Genomic DNA, 23,499 nt, shown 5'->3' with positions numbered 1-23,499 from the left:
ATTTTTTAATGCTTATAGTTCTGTCCATTTCTTCATATTTTCCTCACCCCTCATATTTTGCTAGGAAAAAAAAATATACACATTATATATGGCAAAATGAGAGTGGGCACAATTCTAAAGAGTTGATATAACCACCTTCTTGTAATTTCTGTAAGTAATCTATGGGAATAGCTCGACAGATTTCTTCGAGGATATGCCAGAGTTCTTTGGATGTTGTCTGCCTTTTGTTCTGTGAGAGAGCCTTCACTTTGGGGCAACCTCTTAACGCAGATTTTCAGTCCAGTTCTTGTGTAATTTGAGAGATCTCAAGCCTTGTTTGCCTTTGTTAAAAATGGCTTCTCTACAGCCACCCTTCCACTTCTGAGGTGGTTTTAGAAAAATACTACTTTATACCAGCTAAACTGGCATTTTATGACTTTGGCATTTACATAGAGAAAACTAAAGAAATTGGAGGAAATTTTCTTTTTCTTTTTCTTTTTGCAACATGCTGCTAGTAAGAAAGTGACTAAAGATATAAAGATACAATTTAAAATTGCGTTGCTAAATTGCGTGTTACACGTGGATAGAAAATTGACTCACCCCTTCTGATTGCTCAGGTGTCACCATTAGGCTGATGATGGTACAGGGCAGGCTGTAAGGTTCTCAGCATGATGTTTAGAACTCCTTTTAGAGGGCTTTAGGCTGACTATTTGATTATTTTGTCAGAAATACATATGATTAACAGTAAAGATGATAATTGTGATAAATTGTGAATTTAAGTTTAATGGCCCAGTGGAAAGAAGAACGAGAAAGGAGAAAGTGCAGATACTGTGAATGACCAAAGGAAAAGGTGGATATGAATCATTAAAATTCAACGTTGGAAAGATAGGGCTGAAAAAGACGGGGAAGAAGAAGGATTATAGATGAGATGATTGTCAGTGGAAATTATAAGAGAGGGTTAGAAGGAAGGATACTGTGGAGGAAATTTAGGGAAAAGGCAAATATATGCAAATTCATCTCACTGCCCTTAACCCAAACTGTATCGGCTGGTTTCTGGTTTCTATCAGAGTAACTGACATTTCCATCTCCTCAGTGAATCCATACATTCTCCTGGATGCTGTTTGGTACTCAATAGCAGGAGTTTTCATTTGGTGCGTATCCAGCCTTTATGACATGTGGGCTACTAATAAATCTCTCACAATTTATATCCCCATCGGGGATGACATTGATAATTATGGGATCTGAATTTTATATTCTCTAATTGATATATGAAAATAAACAAGAATGATAGCTGCCGTGAGTTTGAATCATGCCTATCCAAAGAATTAAAGTCAATAAAAAATTAATGCGAGCAGATGGCTCATGGCATTAAAATTCTGCTCACTTTTCTGTTTGCTCATCTGTTTTGTCACTGTCCTTCAGGCATCCGATCAAAACAAATGCATAGTTAAATAAAACCCCCTATATCTTAATTTCTCTGGGTTAAAAGTTTTGTTGTGGCTAAAAGAACGTGTACACATACATATATATATATATATATACATGTATATATAGTTCATATTATTTATTGCTCTGTATTTGAAGGCACACCTACTGGAGTTTCTTGTTGATATGTCATTACAGAACTTCTTAGATTATACAGAGTGAAAACTTGCACCAGTTAGAAAAGATGAGGCTTTGATTTCTAGTGCACGGTTTTATAAATATGTGAAAAACAGTAGCTCAAGGTTTCCCTTATGTTCTTTTCAGAAGCCCTACTTTTAAAGAAACATTTTAAGGAGAAGCAGTGTCGGTAACCTTTTCCTGAAAGCTGTAACAGCCTGGAGGGTGTTATTCAGCACTGTAATGGGTGCTTCAGCTGTGCAAGTAGTTTTCAACTACTTCTTATGTGGCAGTTCTCATGAGCACTCTTCCACAATACCTAAGAGATTGTTACAGAAACAGTAAGGGTCTTTTTTATGTGCTATCTGAGTAAAAAAGTTTCATATATCAAGTAGGACTTCTAGTGCATTATTTTTCTGAGTGCTTGTATGTTTTTGAAGCTATAAGCTCAAACCACTAATTTTCATCTTCACATCTAATGCAGCATGAGCTATTACCATAATTTTTATTGATTTTGATTACATTAAAAACGTTTCAGCTGGGAAAAGGATCCAACGTTTCTGTGAGTGACCTTCAGCTTACATCTTCATCTTGGATTTCTTTAGTAAACTCTATTATAAGTCTATATCTACAAGTTATTTTATAACAGACTTGCATGCCCATGCACCCGCTGCCTAGATACTTTCATTCAGTTTGGACATTCATATGGAGAGCTTGCTGGATTAGGTGCAGTTCTTAAACCAACTAAGTTTATAACTTGTAAAGTTGTCCCAGTACTGGCTTGCTATCCTCAGGACTGTCTCGGTAACAAAACAAAATTAATAATTAATCCTACAATAATACATATAGCGAAAAACCCAGCAATCATATGACCCCCTATGAGCAGGCAGGTTGCTGTTAGTGGGAAGGAAAAACACCCTTTTAACAGGAAGAAACCGCCAACAGAACCAGGCTCAGGGGGGGGGAGGGTTTCTTGGAAAATTTGTACAATTGTACATTGCTTTCTCACATTTGAAAAGTGCTTCATAACTTGTTTATTATCTTTTTAGTGTTTGCCATTATAAATGCCAATATTACAGAATAAGTCAGAAGGAAAGACATGAGACAAGCAGGAGTGTTTAGGAAATGTTGAAAAAGCTTAAAAGATTTGGAGTAAAATAGTCTGAAGATTGGAATACATGATTGATGGCGGTATATATCAGAGGATGCTAAACAACAAGTTCCTATTTCTATTGGAGGAAGCTGAGGGCGTCTAAAGCTTGCTGCTGTATTTTTACAGTTAATTAAGAAATCCTCCAGCAGGTGCAAGGATGACTTCATGGAGTTATGCTCTTCTCACAGTGGGAGGGTGAAAGGATGGATTGGAGTTGGACCATAATCAATCCTAAGAGGAAATAAAAAGTAATATTGCTTTCTTTCCCCCTTTTTTTTTCTGTTGCCTGCTCTAAAGGCAATTACACAAAATCACTTTCATTTCCTAGAGAGGACACTCTTGGGTTTGCTCATTTTACACAGCCAATTCTGGACATTAAACATATTATTCTCCATTAGGCTTCAGTGAGCACATTTTATAGGTACAAGATTTAATGATTAAGTTAATATTTATTCCAGGGTAAATACATTGTGTTTGCTAGTTGAACACGTATGGTCAAACAGCTTCTTTTTTTTTTTTTACTTAAGTCCTGTACCCGCCAATTTACCTGGAGAAAAGGTGATTCAAAAGATTATAAGAGTCATTTTCTTTCTCATCAGCTACACATTGATTCACTAATTTTTAAAATAACTCTGTTACTGTAGATTTGAAGGATTATTTTCTAATCCACCAGTTTTGCCCTTATTTTTCACTGTTACTCAGATAATTATCCAGTGCCAAGCGAGTGGTGGAAAACAGAATGTCTGATTTACTACACTGCTTGTAATACTAGCTACTTGATGTTGTGTAGTAACCAAAGTAAAGTTATAACTACTTTCAGTGTTGAAACGGTACTAAGTCTCCTGTAGTGTTAGGTTAACCGACTCAGTTCTGTCAGTGTTGTCTCATTGATGACCTGATTTGGCTCTTTTGTAAACACTATGTCCAGTTAATTTGAAAGAATTGGTGCACAGCCTCAGCACTTACAAGACTTGTCCAAATACAAGATGGGAGGATTTGGTCTGCGGGGCCATTTAAGCCTCAATCTGACATAAGGGCATGGAATGAATGAGTCCTAATGAGGCTTTCAGGAATGGCAGAGACAATAATGAGATTCTGATTAGGCCAAGTGGCATATGGATGTCTGATACTTGGTATTGGCTTTTTGATGTGAAGTCTGTATTACTCCTTCTGTAATGTGTTGGATCGAAAAGGCAATAGTTTTATATGATATTTATATTTGTGGGGGTTTTTTTGTCTCAGGATCAAATTTGACAAGAGTATTTCTTTATATCCAAGCAATCATTGTCATAATAATAAGGACATAATCGTAAAAGAATAGCTGTGAATGGAGGATACCCAATACCCAATGATTCAATAATAAACAAGAGCATTCCACGAGCCTTTAAATGGAGAATATGTAATTCCTTCTATTAAGTTAATCTTACAAGGCTGATCATTTACCACACTAAATGAATAATTGAATAAGGGGTTTCTTTTTGTGTGGACTTGAAAGGATGTGGTTTCAAAGTGACAGCTTTTATATTTGAATAATTTTAGTTGAAGGTAGGTGACAAGACTTGGATCCTGAGTGGGGAAAAAGGGAGGAAGACAACAGCTGTAAATGCCACAGAAGAGGACAAGGGCTGACCTCTTTGAAGCTACCTGTGGGGGGAACAGAAGGGAGGGAGTGTTGACATTTCACGAGACTGCAACACAAAGATGATACACACACAAGCACATGAATTTATCTAATGCAGCTCCTCTCTTTATCGCTCTCACACACAGAGACATGCTTCGCAACATATGTAAATACAGATGGTTGTGTAGAGCAATGTTTTCTTGTGCTATTGTAGGTGAAAGGACCATTATTATTACATTATCGTGGCCTTCATAACTACTGATGGGCAGATCTGATGGCGCAATGATTGTTGTGTCAGCTGAAGACAAGCAAGTGAGGAATGTAAAAGTTAGCGCAAAGGCTTGTGGTATATTTTTATTTCAGTATATGTGTTTTTGTCTTGGGACTCTAGCTTTTATAGTTATTTGTTTTGGTTGTTCGGAAGACCACATGACCATCAATTTCTTGCAAATGCGTAGATGTGCGTTCACAGAAAACGCACTCAAGTTATTGCCAACACATCATCTACACAAACCAGGAAATGGAATCAAAACAGCTGCTTGTGTGTGATGTTCACAGCTGTCCATTTTCCTGTCTGAATTTGAGTGTACTTCAGGTCTTGGCCAGAATGAGCCAAACCAAGCCCTTTGTGTGTGTGTGCAGATGTGCTGTAGGCACTTTCACATAAAAGACCCCTGAGTTTAAGGGCTGAATGGCATGCGTGTTTATTGCAAGTGATCATAATAACATTCACTTTAATTTTTCTTGCAAAGAACGTAAACAAATACTCCATTGGCAAGGCAAAAACATGGCATTCCAAAGAGGACTCCATGCATTTGATTGCCTAGCACCTAAATACACATCCTGCTTTTTCATACAGGCACCAAGAGCCTTAAGTATCACCCAAAATAGCCACTTCAACAACACCCATTTGGATTGCCTGATTTATTATTGTGCTCTCATTGACAGAAGTGAAAGGAACACATTACTAACCACATAATTTTCGCTTGTCCCTCTGCAGACTTGTTGGTCTCAGTGTGTGCTCTTGAAGAGCTCAATCAGCAGTCATCGATTGCTACAATAAGATTATCCTACTCTTAAGCCTCTTGTCACCTTGATTGTCCTTTGTTCAGTTTAAAGTTTGCGCTCTAATAATTCCACCTTAAGTTACACATCGAGCACGACTGTCATTAGTAGTACAACTTATGCCACAGTTTGGAAGTTTAGAAGCTATCTTACTAATAAGTGACTATTTTATATATTCATTTAACCTCCCATACTCAAGCACTTCAACATTTTGTTTTCCATTTTATGAAGTGTTTACTTTTATTTTTATTCTGCGGGACTGAGCCGGTGGGTACAGCCAGTGATCTTTGAAAGGGACAAAGTGACCTGCTTAGGTGTAGAATATGCTCAGAGGCGGGATGACACCTACCCTTTTATAGAATCCAGTGAAGGGAACAAAATGCTGTATTCACTAGACAGATAATTCATGCACTCACTTGCCAAATTAATCAAGTTGCATAGTAATGCACTCCATGCCCACCCTTATCAAAACTGTGAATGGCTCCAGCTTGTATTCTTGACAAAATCAGTCTGTCATTGCACAAACGTTAATTGGTTTTACAGAGTTCACTCTCGCCTTTTGTCAGTAACTTAGTATTCATTTCTAGAATCTTTCCGGTATTGTGTTGGACCTTTGATGATTGTATTCCCAGCACATTTCTGAAACATGTTCTGGACACAGAGCAAAGCATTCCCCAACTTTGCTCCCGCTCTCTTTTTGTGATTTGCTGCTGCTTTAAATTAATTCTGCACCATGATAAATAACATTGCTTCTATCTGACATTTACAATGAACGTTGTTGGATTTGAAGCTTTTGTGTTGGAACCAGTAATAACCGGTGAGCTGTTTTCTTGTTTTGCAACAACTTTGCTTGGCACTCGAGCCTGTGTTTATCTTATTGCAAAGGGCAAAATTTCTCATTTCAACTTGTGGTGGCCTAGGCAGGTCAGATCTGTTGGTTTGGTATTGCTGCTTTGACGTTTAATAGTAGAGATGTACAACAATCTAACACGGGACCTCAGATGTAAGTTAAAAAATCAGAGCTACAAAAGAAAAATCAATCAGGTGATCAATCTCAATTTCATATTGTTGTTTTTTTCCCCTTAGCTTTACCTCCCCTAGGCAATATTTTCAGACTGAGGGAACAAATCGGTGCAGTTTTTGGGGCCTTTTTTCATGCATGTTCTACCAGCAAGTCTGTACAACAATACAGTAACAGCTGCATCTTCAAAATAATGTACTGACACAAAATACACCCTCTTTTTTAGCTCTGAGGTTTTATGTATCAGGACCTAATAAAACATCGTCTGGTCCTTACCGGGTTCTAAAATGATTCAGATGAATAAGAAAAAAAAAAACTCATAATACACCATGTCATTATTTACTTATTAAAAACCAAAAATGGAAAACCACTGTGTGAGAAACCAAGCCCCACAGCCCTTTGATTCCATTAATTATTAAACCACCTTAAGCAGCAATAACTTGATGTAATCATTTTCTGTATCAATCTCTGACATCATTATTGAGGCGTTTGGGCTAACTGTGTTTTTTACAGCGTTCCTTTAGTTCACTGAGGTTTATGGGCATTTGTTTATCTTGAGGTCCGGCGACAGCATTTCACTTCTTTTCACTCTGGAATACTTTGGTATACAGAGGAGTTCATGGTCAACGCAATGACTGCAAGGTTCCCGGGTTCTGTGACTGCAAAACGAGCCCAAATCATCCTCCCTCCACCATCGTTGATGTGAGGTGTTTGTGCAGTAAGGCCAGAAGTCTTGTTGTTTGTTCTTCCAAACAAGCCAAACTTATTCAGTTTGAACAGGTTCATAGCATTGCAAAGTCCAACCTTGGGGTCAAGTTGCTGGGCCACTTCTGTGAGATTAGCAACTGTGAATGTTCAATGTTTTCCACTTGTGAATAATATTTCTCACTGGAGAGTGATGGACTTCAGATTGCTTGGAAGTGGCTTTGTAGACAATACTTCAGATCTGCAAAATGCCAAATCTTGTGCTTTGATAGAGGTCCTCACCTTTGCTGATGTTGAATTAGTCAAATGATTTCATTAGCGTCACACGGTTCTACTTATCTTCTTAATTCATGTGGGAGCACTTCGACTGGGGTTACTTTTTCACACAATGCTTCTGCATTTTTGTTATAATTTGTGTAATGTGATGTTTCCTTGTTGTTCTGAGGTTGTATTAAAATAAATTTAATTTGGTAAGGGACAGGTTTTTTTTTTTTAATGTGTCCCGATAAGTAAAACCTTTGAATTGAAAGAGAGTATACTTTCATTTTCAGAGTGTAGGACACACAGGATGCACTGGCTGTTTATCCGATTTTTAACCTTGGCCCAGACTACAATTAGATTTCCAGTGTTTTAAAAGTACGACCCCAATTAATAACTACTTACATGTACTTACACTTAGTTACTTACACTTATATGGCATTGAAAGAATCCTGCGTAGAGTGGAAGAAAACAGAAACAAGGCAGTCATGATATTAATCACTGATGCTGCAGCTGGGTTGTGGCTGTAACATCTCTACTCATCATATTAAAGAAACAGTAAAAGTCTGTCTCACTTTCTTTTGGATTATTGTGGCCATAACTAAAATTAGCATGGAGTTTGTTCACTGTTCATATTTGTGGGATGAACAGACGCTGTTTGTGTTGGCAGTGTGGACCGACTTGTTAATCAGGCTTTAATTCTGTGAAAGTCAGCAAACTTTCTAAGTGATTTGTATTGCTTTTGACTGGGGATAATGTGCATGCATTTTTATGCCCCACTGACCATTGAGAATAAAGTTATGGCCCACCTTCCATTCTTTTAGATAGGACTGCAAAATAATCACCTGAGTCTATACGTGCATTGGTAGAAATGAGAAAATTCAGGAAACAACATTTGCTGATCATTATTAGCAAGTGTTATCATAATGAAAAAGTCAGGTGCAATCACAGATCATAATGTACTCCTTCTAAACGAACGGAATACTGTATCTTTCTGCAAATGAGTATGCTATGTCTATGCAGGACTGTGTGCTTACTTGAAGGGTTTGTGTTGCTATGCCAGGTAGTTACCTTTCTTGTTGTTGTGCACAGGCTACTTCAATCAGCACAGAATCAAATATGTTGTGTCTGTCATCTGGCCTGTGGTTAGCTTTTTATTTCACAGGTGTTATAATGTCAATTATCCCTGTTAAATTAGCAAATTAAGTTAAACAAATAATCTATTAGAAAGTACTTAAGGTAGATGTATACAAAACGTAATATACGTACATAACAATGTAATAATGAAATGATTAAAAAAACATTTTTACTGTTTATTGTTTCATTTTTGGGTCTTTTAGGTTGATTAAGGCTGTGTTTTAATTAAAAAATGTTTTTATTAGATATCTACAATATTTTATATAAGATCAATTGTGCAGTATGGTCTTGTGTGTGTGTGTGTGTGTGTGTGTGTGTGTGTGTGTGTGTGTGTGTGTGTGTGTGTGTGTGTGTGTGTGTGTGTCTTTAGTGAGAAAAATATATATGCATAGGGTTTTTATAGATATAAACGCATAGATGGATGGATGGATGGATGGATGGATGGATGGATGGATGGATGGATGGATAGATAAGACCAAAATCATTTGAAGAGGTCTACCTATTTGAAGGTGTTCTTGGTGTTGAACCACTGTTTGCTACCAAATATCTTATTAGTGTTATGACATCTTATTTGGTGTTTTCCAGTGTACATCCTCAACAGAACAACAGCAATTTTAGATAATGAATGCAGAGGCCTAATAGTATTTTTATAAACCTGTTACACAGATCGAGTCCTTGATATACTGCTAGCCCCCCTTGTTCATTTCTACATTGCTGTCAACCTTTCCAGACCTCGTATGAATTTGCCAATTAATGGCCAGACTAATGAATACCTAATTATATTCAGGGTGAGCGAGGGTGAAGGTCTGGACACAAGATTTTCAGGGTTCATTACTGCCCCAAGGACAAATTCCTGTGCCGACAGAAAACTCAGCGTAATACAACTGACCCAAACAGTCACACACAGTTTTCTTAATGGGATGAGATAAATTAGAGACTACTTAAATTGTTTATTAGAGATGAAAAATCTGAGCTTTTTTGCATGAGATAAACTACAGAAGGCAACAAAAATGTTCTGTTATTGAAGCATTTGAATTCTACGGTGGCTTACATACAAATGCGATGTGCTGTGCTACAAAGTATTTGTACATGCTGTGTTCAAAGTTTGACACAGCTGAATTAGTATTATTATTATTGCTGTTATCATTATCATCATTATTCATCAATTAGTCTTATTCAATTCAGCCTCTCTGTCACATGGCTAAAGGCTCCACACTGGACAAGTTGTCAGCCTATCAGAGGGCAAACAGGTACTGTGAAATAGATATAAAAATAGTTTTTTTCTTGCAACTTCTCACTTACATTATTGTTGTTGCTTTGCTCAGTTTCTCTTCGTCATGAGGAGAAATGCAGGTAGCATGCAGATTGCACAAGCCTGCTGGATTAGACTAATCCTGATTCACTCACATACGCATGGTGGTAAGAATAAAACAGGTTGCTGCACATGTTTCATGAATCCAACGATAATGTTGCGAGAGTATTTTCTATGGAAATATTAGCGAATGAGGCCCAATGGACCTTTGTGACCACATCCATCTATTGTACTCCTTTTGATCCAACCTGCTTGTCTATGACTGGTGCAATCCGATCTTATTGTTAAAATATATCTGCTCAAAGCAAAAAGCGCTGCATGGTGGGAACAAATGCACTCACACACAGACAGACTTGTAGTGAAAATGATACCAGCCAAGCTGTTGTAGCTGGTAATCAATATTAGTCTGCATATACAGTAGCATCCAATGAAATGATCCCTGACCTTGGAGGTAGTGCTGAATTACTTTAACTAGTTGGTCACACGTGGGTCTTTTAATCACAGTAGTTCATTCATTTCTTATAATAAAGCTTATATTTTAGTTTTACAGTGGCTTAAAAATCACTTTTATATACATAATGTCACAATGTGCACAAAAAACAACCCTTGACTTTCCTTGTGTATTTGCTCACCTACTTGTTCTTTGGATTACTTAAAACATCAATCACAGCTTTTCTTCAGGAATATAAAAGGTTTTTTTGCAATGACATTTTTTTCTTAACTTTTTTTTCATGTGAAACAATTTCTAGGATAAGTGCAGAGGATAGTCAGGTTATAAGGTGGACCAGCACAACCACTTGAAATGCTTACTAATCTGAAGTACAATTAGATCTTAATGCAACACACTTAAGCTCATCACAAATCCAATAACAATCACTGATGTCCTTGGCACTAAAATGGCAGCCTATTTAGATATTGATCAGACAATGATGAAAGTGTGGCGCTAGTTGTTTTACAATATTGATTAGGGAGGAACAAGAGAAGCTATTTTCTGCTCAGTCAAAGCCGCAGAAATTGTATCACTGTGGGGTAATAACCGCACCACAGCCTGGAGAGGAACCGGTAAATATATTGCAGAATGTGTTGGTCAAATCTGGAGAGATACGTTCCTACACTGATGGTTTTGATTTTTAATGTTAATGCATATGGAATCTGTCTAGTTTTGTATCATATATTTTGTACCATTATATTAAAAAAAAATCCTTTGAATATTTTTGTACCTCCATAACTATTTCATATAATATTTTTGCATCTAATTCAGGGCTATAAAAAAACAACTCAATACAAAAAGTAGACTTGGAGCTCAGTGGAGTAGTAATTCTCCATGTCTTTAGGTCATGGACATTTATGAGTAGTCTTTTAGTGCTTCCTCATTGATATCTGCTATTGATTTTTAGCTTCATACTGTAATAGCCCTGCAGCTATAGGTTACACTCGATGAAATCAGTATTTCATTTTCAGTTCTTCATTCTTTCTCATTCTTTAACCCCGTAAAGCAGCGGTCTCCAACCTTTTTTGCGCCACGGACCGGTTTATGCCCGACAATATTTTCACGGACCAGCCTTTAACGTGTCGCGGATAAATACAACAAAATAAAACTAGTACGGGTACCGAAAAAAAGAAGATTTATTCATAACACACTTGAAAAGACCCAGGAAAACTGAGTTAACGATAAAAACGATAACAAAATAACGCTGAAAACCGATTTAAAAACCCTGAAAACCATACATTTCACACCCGAGCCTCAACTCTCGCGGCCTGGTACCAAACGACTCACGGACCAGTACCGGTTTGAGGCCCGGGGGTTGGGGACCGCTGCTGTAAAGTTTAGTTCTATAACATGTATGTTAAAAAAACAAAAACAATACAGTTACTGTGTCTATAGATTTTACCCACACACAAACCATCGCCTTCATATTGATTTGGGGTGACTTTTATGGGCTGACTCTTAAAATGATTATACTTTCAGGGTTTTTACGTTTTGGTGTAAATTATGTGTTTGAAATATGTACTGTTTATGTCTTTATATGTAGTCAATCACAAAGCCCCAAAAGCTTTTCCCTGTTGATATTGTTGTATGAGAGTATGCCCTGTGTTTTGCTTATCTGTCATCTGTGTTTGATATTACAGCAACTGATGAGAGAGCGTCAGCAGATGGCCAGTCGTCCTTTTGCCTCAGTCGACGTCTCATTGGAAGCCAGAGGAGAAGTAACAGAAGTGTTGCAGCCTGTGCTTGACGTGAGTCTTACTCACTCGCTTACATGTGCACATACAGATAATCACATTTGTGACGGTAAAGTTAACGGGAACTTATTATGCTGTTCATTATTTTCTCTTAGTTATATCGTTGCAGCTGTAGAGACTCTTGTTAATTATGACTAACTATTTAAATACAAATGCCAGCATGTGTACAAGTAATCCATGTGAGGCTTCAAGCTGCTCTAAACGCTGCATTTCAGACAGTTTCTCCTAGTCTTTGCTCTGTGTGACGTCATTAAAAACAGACATCCAGGCACAGAAACCTGTCCAAACCTTCTGTTTGTGAGACACTGCCACTGTCAAGAAGGTTAGCTTTATGGGTTTTGTGAAGAAAGTGGTTTGTTTCACTCAGGGCTTGAACTGAGGAGCTATAGCTAGGCTCAGCATATATTAAATACGGATTAATTTGACTGTTGGGTTTAGTCTCCAATATTAAACATATGAAAACTAAGAATAATACTCTTGATGCACATTTGCGTTTTCATTACTCTATTCCAGAAGCATCTTGGGAAAAATCTTACATAGCGATGGTTGACAGTGAATTCTTTATGAATTTCTTTCATTGTGATTATTGAAATTCCCTGTTTATAAAATCCATTATCTCGAAGAACCTTCAGTTTTGACACAAGCCTCAAACTGAGACTGTGTTATTTCCATTTAGTTATATTTGTACTAACATCAAATAAAAGCAAGCACTTTTTTGTTAGTGCATATACTGACATGTAGAGTATGGCAGTTATTATTGCTGCATAATTAGGGGTTATTGTGCCATTTTCAGCCATCTCGTGCCATCAACACAAAATATTTCAACCTTTTATTCAGTCGTCCAGTCAATAAGAAATGTGCCCGTTGTGACCCTTTCTCTCCATGCCTCTTGTTTATTTGTGTTGCCCTCTACAATCATTTTCCAATCAATGTTTTCTTTTTAATATTTTTTTAAAGCATCTATTATATGTTTCAAATTATTTGTATGGTGGTTTTAATCGTCTAGCTAGAAGCAATGGCCACTTCTTTTAAAAGCGTCACAGGAAATTGCTCGCTCTGATATTAAAATGATGACATCGGGACTGTTTTTGGAACATTTCATAATTTCATGGCCCACCGGGTGTATTTTACTCCGTTTCCATTTTTGCCTAATTTATCCTCTTTGGTTGTTTACTGGAAATATGCCAAATGGTGCCTCTGCATTCGAAATGTGATTGATAATTTGTTTAGCTTGGATGCTCATATACCTTTGGTGTGAATTATTCTGTAGCCCCCAGTTGCTCCACTCTTATCTATTCCTCCCATACAGATAGAAAGTAGAGGGGTAGGCTGGCACTGAGTACAGTGCGGGGCTCTATGCCATGTGGAGTAAAAGCATCGTTTAAAGTTCTACGCAGAGGTACGTCGTCATCATAGCAACAAAGGGCCGATTCCTCATCTAGGAACAAGCCCTGTGTCACTCGGAGCTGAGAGAAATAAAATCACTGTGGCAACCGGCGAAGAGGCACTACATTAGCTATTAGTGTACCGCTGAGTGGTGCTCACTGTGCATTATGGTATTGTGAAGGGCAATGTAAAGAGCAAAACAGGAGGAAAACAATGCTTCTTAGCTGTCTGAGTGCACTATATTGTTGCACTTGTAAAGCGGTACGGTACACCCTAAATTTGAGTGGCGTTGGAAGCCGGTGCTCTGCCTTGATTCAGGTAAAATGTTAATTACGTACTTGACAGTGGGACACGTGTCCATCTGTCGTTCAGTAATTTATTGCAGTGCTGTTCCTCCCACTCCTGCGCAAAAAAAAAATCAAAGATGATGTTCTTGTTATGCGGCACAGTAAAGAGGAGTCACTGGAGAATATTGCTGTAAAAAAATATTGCAAGCTGTTTTGAAAATGATAACTGGAAAAAAAAATAGATCGTCAGTCTCCTGTTTCTCAACCCTGTCAAGATGCAGAATTGACCTTTAAATATGGGACTTTGAATCCTTCACCTAGATGTCCATATGGCCTTTATTGAAGTTGGCTTTGTTCCCTGTTATACTTTTATAACCACATACTTGTGCACATAAAACTGATCTTTCATTTACTTTACTTATATAAAGGGTCTAAATTTACCACATTTTGATATTCTTGGTGTAACCCCAACTAACCTTGAGCTGACCGGGTTATACTCCCTTCTCTTTCCTGCATCTGTTTATTTTCCAGTAAAGGCAACAGCTGGAAAAAAGAATGCAGTGCTGTTGTGGTCACATTTCCTTATGCTACAGTCACAAGAGATAAAAGAGTAGTTTGGGATTGCACCACAGCCAAAGTTATTGCGACTGCGTGCAATGAATTTTCAGTCTTTGAAATGGTTACTTTGAAGACAGCGGTCGGGTCTGCACACGCTCAGTCAGCTGCCATCTTCAAATCGATTCTGCTGCGTCAAGTTGGCAGTGCTCTCAGTTTGAGATTGAATGGGGTCAAGTTAGCAATTACATGCAATCTTTTTCTTGTAATGCGGTGATTAATAGGGATAAATCGTCTTTATATAAAATTCAGATTCCACAGAACTTCATGATAACTACTTACATTCAGAGTCCAGTCAGAACTGCAGCAGAAATGTAGAAATTCTTCCACAGATAGTGATGTAGACTTAGTATTTGCCAACCTTTTATACAAGTATACTTATACATATAGATATACAAGTATATTTAAGACTATAACTAGTTGAGTGGAGTTCCCAAAGATGCATGTTACAATTGACTTGTGCTCATCAGTGCAGACGGACTCGGATTGAATGCAATGTGTTGACAAAAGGTCTAATAAATTATAGCTTCACCAATCTGTCTGAGAGTGATTGCAGTCCTAGTTGAAGTCCGTTTAAGAGGTTGTCTTCCACCAGCCAACGATCGAAAGTGGTCAGCTACTGGACACCAGTTGGTCACCGCAACTATATGTAATCTTTTAATGAATGCAGACAAATGCACTGGTCAACCACCGGTTATTTATTTATTGACTAAGTTGGTGTATTTTGCATTAAAAAGCTTGCTAAAACATAACATTTCTTATTCATTTGTTAATACAATAATAATTTAAAAAATTTTAAGCGTCCATTTATTGAAATGATTTGTGTTAAGCCACTATGTCTGCATCTTATCTGTGTACATGGAAGTATTGTGTTGAAAAAATGTTTACAAAATTAAATCTCTGTGGTTCCAAGTGTCTAAATACTTACGGTGGACCACTTACAGCTCAATTACATGACTTGGCACCAACTGAAGGTGAAACATATCAAACCAGCCTATTTCTCTTTTCTAAAGGTTAATTGGTCAGCATCTGGAGCCACTTAGCTATTGGAAATATTTTTTGATGTCAGAGAGGACACAGTTGCTGTGCTTTGTATTTGTTTCACCAGCCCAGACCCGCTGCTTTAACGCAGTAAAGCATAGAACAGGTTTTTGAATATCATATCCACACTGAAGCCAATGCAGTTTACAAAGGGGGAAAAAACATGAACACAAAAGACCTTATCCTTTAACTGCACCGTCTGCATTGATCTCACTGAATTAGTTAGTAGCATGTCTCAGTCACTACTTACAGACCCTCCAGCTGGTCTGAGAGCGAAAATTATAACAGCCTTTGTGCCATTTTATTCCATTTGGTTAGTTTAAACTCCCGAGATGGACATGGCTTTTAGCGACCAAGATGTCAGCAGCTGTTAGACAGAGCGATTCGTGCCCAAACACTGCAGACCACAGCCTCTATATTCACTATGGCCGGGCAGTCAACATATGGAGCCACTAACGAACAGCTAGTATGATGGATGACACCTGTCAGTGGCGAAAGGAAAGGAGATACATTGTGTGTTGTTTTTGTGTTTTGCATTTGTGTATGGATGTTTATGTGCTTGTGGATGGTTGTGAATGACTAGAATACACTACTTATTCTAAAAGTGTTATTTTCAGATCTTTGGAAGATCTAAAAGTTGTCTAGTTTTAGACCATTTAAAAAGGCAACCCTACGACTAAGCTTGAAGGAAATGACTTATTAATAGCTTTATTTGAGTTTCCTCTTCACTGGAGGAATGTGTCTGTTTTTCTCAGAGCAACGTAAGCATTTAAATGAAGTGAGGGAGAGCCAAAAGAAAGTGGTTTAACTTTCCTGCTGCCTTACACAAACCAAAATGTGTAATTTATGGTTCACTTGTAACAGAGCTGGTGTTGCAGTTTGGGGGAGAGTTACAGATGGCTACAAATATTTGCTTACCAAACTGAAGCCATCAAATTGTTGATGTACATGGTAACGATGTCAGCAAAGCAAACTGGGCGCATAAGCAAGTGGCACATCTACCAAATGGAAATTTCTGTAAAAGTAAAATAGTTTACTTTCTAATGGTAATCTGCACTAAACACAAACAAGAGCTTAGATTTGGAGTTTACCTAAGGGTGGCATTAGATTCTGGATCAATAATTAAAAGATAGGGGGGACCTCCTAAGGGGATTTCATATAAACTGTTAATCCCAAATGATGTTGAGGCCATTAAGAGTTTTAACAATCTAACCAGCAGCTGACCAAAGTTGTGAAGATAAAAGCATTTTAGCGATCTGTCATCAAAGCCATACGTGCCTAAACGTAGTCGATCATTCCTTTTAAATTTGACAAATTCATCTTTAGTTCTTCTGCTTTTGCTGCTGAGCAGTGCTGATGATTCCGAGTCTCAATTTTAGCTGATGTGTCACCCAGCGGTCCATATATGTGTATCTCACAAATCGTCAAAAATCAACATGGAATAAATGAACTCCTTTATATGAATGCAGCTTATGCAGCTATTCATTAGCAGGATCACTTGAATGGTCATGAAATGGCTGGCAATTTAATTACCCTCTAATGTCAGTCGTAGTTTTAATATTACCCTCTTGATGGTGAATGTGCCTGATCAGATGCATGAGAATATTGTGTTCCGACCATGTAGCCTAATTGGATTGTGTAACAATGCACGTAAACGAACCGTAAGTCAGCCTACAATATGGAAAAATGTTTCGAGTATATGTAGCACGACTCTTTCATGTTGTGCTCTTGAAGGGTGCAGCTTATTCAGAGTACTAGATATTGATGATACTTGAGGCTAGCTGGACTGATCCTGGGTCGTTCTTCCAGGGAGTCGCCTTTGCAAGCAAATTGGCTTTAAAAATGAAAGATTAGTGTCGCTTTAAATCAACATTGAGTAGGAAACCAGGTGTTTTTCTTTCTTAGTTTTGACACAATGTTCAAATGGTAGGGCTCCACATATGGCTCCATTACAGTTTGTGTCACAGACTATTCCTGGTTTTGGTGGTGCAGTGGTGTGGTGTATATTTTCTTGGCTTTGTGCACATTAGTGTGCATTGAGCATTGTTTCAGCAACACAGCTTACCTATGTATGGAATTGACCATCCATTTATGACTACAAGCTGCTAACAGCAGGATAGCATGTCACAAAAGAGGGGCCAATTTGAGACTAGGAAGTTGTGCCTAACATGGATATAGCTGCGCCATTACACAAGAGCAGTTGTGAATCATTGCATTTCAAATGGCAAGCTTAATTACTGCATTAAAAATTACACTGCAGGCTTCATAGGAAACAAGACTGTGTGGCCCTGAATTACACTCAAATATGCTGAAACATATATTTTTTACCATTTGGCAGCTAAAACTAATAAGATATGTACTTCCTGAATCTTTTGCTCTTAACTCACTGTGTATATTAGGTATTTGGAGTCAATGCGGCTTTAAAAATACCCAAAGCGTCAGTGTTTGTGTTTGTGTTTTTGTTTTCGCAGGGTGAAATATACGGCAGATTGCAGTGGAATACATTTAAACAAATTACCGAGTCTGCCTCGTGATTTTCACGTTTTAATGGGTGTGCTTATGCAGACCTGTTTTTTTTTTTAATCCTGCCTCTGCTGCCTCTCTCATTTCCATTTTAAATTCAGCCAACACAGAAATAAAAAAAGAAAAAGTCAATTCCATTCAGACATGTTATTATTCCACAATTTCTATCCTCTCATCCAAAACATGCTGTGAAACCCTTGACATTCATTATCAGGATGACATGTTTTTCACACTCGAGACGGGCAGTTTTTGGCCACTAAGTCCGAGGGTAGGTCATTGCCTCCACACTTTGACTGTCTGACAGAGACACAAGTGTTTTTTGTTGTGTGACCAATCAAAGCATTTGTCTCAGGAGGAGGGAAGGGAGGGTGTGTTGTCTTAAGTGGGGCAACTCCAGCAGCTGATATGAGTGATTTTTGGTCTGCTGCTCCCAACAAAGAAAATTCAACATCACATGTGTAACTGCAGGGAAAGAAGGACTAGTAAGACACATCGATACTTTGTTGATAGTTGATAAAGCAGGGCTATACCAATCCACAGGTGCTGGGTTATTGTTAAAAGCAGTGAAGTACTTTTGTCTTGCTTTCTTTTCTTAAGGCAGTATTTACTGTGTGCTTTTCACACTGCAGTATTTTTCACATAAATATAAACAACTTTATTTCCAGAGCAAGTCATAAAATCTTTTCTATTTTACCGTCGCTTTTCTTCAGGGTGCACCTAAACCTGTTGCAATGGAACCGTGTTCAGGAGGAAAAGCAGCTGTGTTGACTGTCCTCATGCGCCTGCCCTCTGGGCCTTCAGGCTTACCTCCACCGGGACAGTCAGGTAACTACAAAACTGTAACCATCTTTTTGTCTTATGGTTAAATGTATTAACCCTGCTGTGGCATAAGGGTCATGAGGGTTATGTGGGAAAGACTACATTTACAAGGTTCTCTGAGTAATGAAAGTTTACATTTTGTTTTTTCATTTTATTTCATTTTTTGAGGCACACCTCACTAGGACAGAGTTAGATGGCCTTCTGCTTTCTACCTTAACATCGCAGCTACCAGCCTGAACTTTGATAGAGAGCAGGGTGGCTCCATGCTTTCATGTTGTTTATGCCGAACTCAGACCCTACAATGTAAATTTTGCAGCAGAAATCAAGACTCACCAGAATAAATAATTTGTTCTCAATATTCTGTTGTTAAATTTTGGTCCTTACAAAATGTAGCCTCAGCTTTCTGTTGTTAGCTAACAGGAGCGGCACCTGGTGTGGTCTTCTGCTGCTGTAGCCCACTGGCTTTAAGGATCAGTGGGTTTAGAGATGCTTTTCTGTATACCTTTGTTGTAACGAGGGGTTATTTGAATTACCCTGCCTTCCTGCTATTTCAAAGCTGACCTCTGACATCAACAATAGATTTTTGCCAAGAGAACTGCCGCTCACTGGTTATCTTCTCTTTTTTTGGGCCATTCTCTGTAAAATCCTAGAGATGGTTGTGTGGGTTTATGTCTGCCATCTAGCACTAACAGCCACACCACATTCACAGTCACTTAAACCTTGCTTCCCCATTCTGATGCTTGGTGAGTTTGAACTTATGAGATTTGGGGCCCGTTGGTTACACACAACTATGTCTATTTTAATCATTTAAGTTTATGAACATATTATCTGGTCAGGTGACATGTCCTCAAATGTCCTCCTCAGTGGTCTGTAAAGCAGTAGACCTGTTGTGGCCACTTGCACAATTTATAATAGACCATAAGCCTGTGCAGAGAGTAAACATCAACTTCAGGGTCCAGCTTTGATATTGAGCGTCGATCTACATGGCACTAAAGTAAGCCATGGCAAAATCTTAAAAGCAACCTAAAAACAAAACAATGTAGGCCACACTGCCTCAAATGTGAAAGTGCATGTGGTCAGGATCAGGATCAATCTAAAAAAAAAAGGTCAGTTTGAAGGGGAAAGTAGTTAAAATTAAGTCATCTTTAGTTCTTCAATCTTTAGGAGAAAAATCCTAGAACTTGCTCCTTCATTGCCATAACAAGTGAAATTGTCTCACTGTCAACCAAAGTAAAGAAATCCTGCATTTACTGGTTGAAATGCCACATATCCATAAAAATATCTATGAAATTGTTTAACCGAACAAATGAATTTGTGGGAGTTCTCACCCTCATGTTGTTCTTTTTCTTTCTCCTCCTCAGGACTCATTGTAGCGAGTGCACTGATAGACGTTTCACAGCAGAAAGCGTCAGATTTTAAGGAGAAGTCTTTGGCCATAAAGAACCGAAAAGCCCTTCCTCCAGCACACCAAGGGACCTGCGTCTGAGTCGCAAAAACTTTATCTGCTGGGCCCCGATTTACACCATCTGACATTATATTGTTCCAACATGTCACAGATCCCAGTTGGAAGCCTTTGCAGAGACACGGCATGACTACATGTACGAGATTTCACTTAGCTGCTACCACAGAAGTTTCCACGTTCCAAGAGCACAACCTGTGTTACCTTTTTTTGCCCTTTTTGCTCTATCCTGCATACGCCAAACTCCGAAATCCTTCTCCTGGATCCTGGACTCTCCCTTTAGCTTTGGCAGCCAGTGGCGTGCATTAAGCAGACACCTGACGGCTCAGCGGCTACTACAGAGTATGACAGACAAATGAATGAGGAGATTGTGAAACAGTTGAAGCTTTAGGCTTAAAGACTTTGGGAGACCACAAATTTGCTCAGCATGAAGGAAAAAGCAAAGGTGTCTATATGTTAGGTTGTATCAAAGTAAACAGATTTCTCTGACACCACTTAGGAAATGCAACAAATGATTGAAAATGGCTGGTTAGGGATCCAGTATATTATGCGATGTTTGTCCCGCCCTATTTTTTCTTTCTTTTTTTTCTTTTTTGCTTGCCAACAAGTGGTATTAAACGGTGCTAAAGCATTTAGTTTGTATGACATAGCTCTTAACTCAGCCTTTGCTATGGACTGAACTCATTATGCCTTTTTCTGGGGAAAGCTTTGTGCGATTTACCATCCTTCAACCACGTGATAGCATTTTAACAACTAGAGCATTTTGTCATACCACTTCATCGCTCACCATTAATGATCTTTAGCATCTCCTGTACATAAGTGTCATCCACGCAGCTAGGCTAAAGTCTGTATTTTTAGTGGAATACACGTACAGATACTGCCGAGATATCACTGCAACTACCACCACCACCAGCATGTAGGTGACCACATACTGGAGGAGGCACGGACGAATCACCCACCATCCAACTAAAACATGGAAATCTCCAAAACTTTTTGTTTCATTTGTAATATATATATATTTTCTTCTTCTTCGGTGTAGTCTCCTTTGAAGAAGTACGATAACGCAGAAGAAAACTGAGATCTTGACTCATTCTTTACTACAGTTTGTAACTGTATCGTTTTGCTGTGCAACTTTGCTCCTGAGCTCGTCCTCGACCGATGAGGTGGGTGGATGTCATGTACTGTTGGAGAAAGATGCCTACTTTATAAACTTGGACCAGGGACATTAAGCTCCTCTGGCTGTTTACTAGTTTGTTTGTTTTATTTCTAAGTAGTCCTCTAAAGCTATGACTTTATTTCAGTCCTTCAGTGCAATGGGTTATGTTACCTTTTTATAATGCCTTGGCTTTCCACGAACCGGCGGGGAAATGTTGATCTGCAGAGTTTTCAAAGCTGTCGAGTGTTTTAGCCCCAAATCCACCCTGAGCTGTACAGTGTCTTGTTGGAACAAATGTGAGTCTTTGTCACTCTTATCCCTTGACAGTTTGTGTGTTTTTGTCAAGTTTTTTATGACTGAACGACAGAGCGGTTATCATTTATTTTAGGCCTTGTCACCTGATAATATTATATCTATGATAAATTGTCTTTTGCTACACTTGTGTAAAGAGCATTTCCGTTAATAATTTGTTTTGATATTTAACAGATTCCTGTGTAATAGCGCATTTAACTCGATTTTCATTGTTGACTTAAATCAGTTGTTTTAATGTCAACCCTTTTTGAATTGTGCATCTTTGAAGACTGTACGGGCATTCTCTTGCTTTTTGTTACAAAGTGGTTACGACGATGCATTACGTTATGGTGGTATGCCAGCTATTGTGTTTTAATTTTGTGTTTGTAGAGTATTCCTATACTGGTGTCATTACACAGGAATCAGGGTCTCACTGTACCGTGAAGGAGGAAAAAATGAAAAAAGAAAAGATGAGAAACTGCATATCAGTATTCTTCAGTGTATTTTAAGGATGGACAACATGCCAGAAAATAAATAAATAATAAAAACAGACCTTGAAATCTTTTGTGTGGTAAAGTCTTTTAACTTTTTTTTAAGCCTTTTTTAAAATTCTTAGGTTTTACATATCATCTGGTCCTCAGCAGGTTGTAAAATTCGGTAAATATGACACAGATGTACAACAACGTGACACATTAGTGTGTGTCATTATTTATTTCACAAAAAATAAGTCTAAGCACTCCAGAAGCAGGGTGTGGACAAACTAAGTACGCACTGATTTCTTCCGTGTGAATTAAGAGGGTAAATAGGAGCCAGGTGCTGCTAATCAAATGCACGTTAATTAACTGATCATCAACAAGTGTGAACACCTCGATCAAAGCACACGTTTTGGCACTTTGCAGGTGTGTCTGTGGTAATACAATGCCAAGGAAGAAAGTCATCAGCAGTGAACTGTTCATCAATCTGGGAAGGATCAGAAGGCCATTTCCAAACAATTTGAAGTCCATCAATCTACATTAAGAACAGAATTCATTCAGTTGACAATCTTCCTGGAAGTCGACTATGCCAGCAAATTCTCCTCAGAGGTCAAGCTGTTTAACTTTAATATCTTAAGTTCAAGATTTATATCTCCAGGCCTCAAGGGCCAGTGTAATGCAGGTTTTAGATATCACCCTGGGTCACCACACCTGAATCAAATAATTAGTTCATTACCAGGCCTCTGGTAACTTTAATACATGTTGAGGAAATAATTTAGTCATTTAAAACAGCTGTGTTGGCTCAAGTGCAGATCTAAAACCTGCAGGACACCGACCCTTGAGGCCTGGAGTTCCCCCACCCCTGCTTTAGACAAACAAGACAGTGAGACGTTCAACAAAAACCAAACACCTGAAGACAACTGTCAAGCACGGTGGCAGAGGGGTGATGATTTGGGCTTGTTTTGCAGCCACAGGACGTGGGTAACTTGAGTTGATTGAGACAAATTCCTCTGGATCTGAAGTCATATTTTTTGACAGCTAAAGCTGAATTTGACTCCTGCAACAGGACAGTCCTGAGCACACCAGGCAATCTTCAACAGGATTTCTGAGAAAAAAAAAGAAAAACAAAAGAATAAGAACAATAAATGCCCTCAAACGTCAATTAATTAAATAAATGGAAAGAAGAGTGCGTGGGAGACTGAAAGTGCACAGAAAACCTTAAGTTCTACAAGTTAAAAACTCCTGGGGTATACTTTGTTTTTCCATATTGCTTTTCCATTTTGGCTTCTTTTCTGTTACTGTCATGTGTCGTTCATCTGAGGTTGTATTTAAATACCCGGTAATAGTTTAAG

At 38.3% G+C, this 23,499-nt stretch overlaps 1 protein-coding gene across 1 annotated transcript in view; it reads left to right on the top strand.

The window, feature by feature from the left end:
• The window catches only part of atrnl1b (attractin-like 1b), a 70,520-nt gene extending 48,286 nt beyond the window's left edge, over positions 1-22,234 (top strand). The window contains exons 27-29 of the mRNA XM_080873723.1: positions 11,984-12,091; positions 18,660-18,774; positions 20,130-22,234. Coding sequence (XP_080729849.1) covers positions 11,984-12,091; positions 18,660-18,774; positions 20,130-20,254 — 348 coding nt within the window. The 3' untranslated portion in view covers positions 20,255-22,234. The remainder of the gene's footprint in view (positions 1-11,983; positions 12,092-18,659; positions 18,775-20,129) is intronic.
• Positions 22,235-23,499: the final 1,265 nt, after the last annotated feature.

Source organism: Rhamphochromis sp. 'chilingali' (assembly GCF_963969265.1).
Source record: "Rhamphochromis sp. 'chilingali' genome assembly, chromosome: 22".
In the NCBI taxonomy this organism is placed as follows: Eukaryota; Metazoa; Chordata; class Actinopteri; order Cichliformes; family Cichlidae; genus Rhamphochromis; species Rhamphochromis sp. 'chilingali'.
Note: the sequence above shows the minus strand (reverse complement) of the source record. Positions and strands in the feature narration are given on the sequence as shown.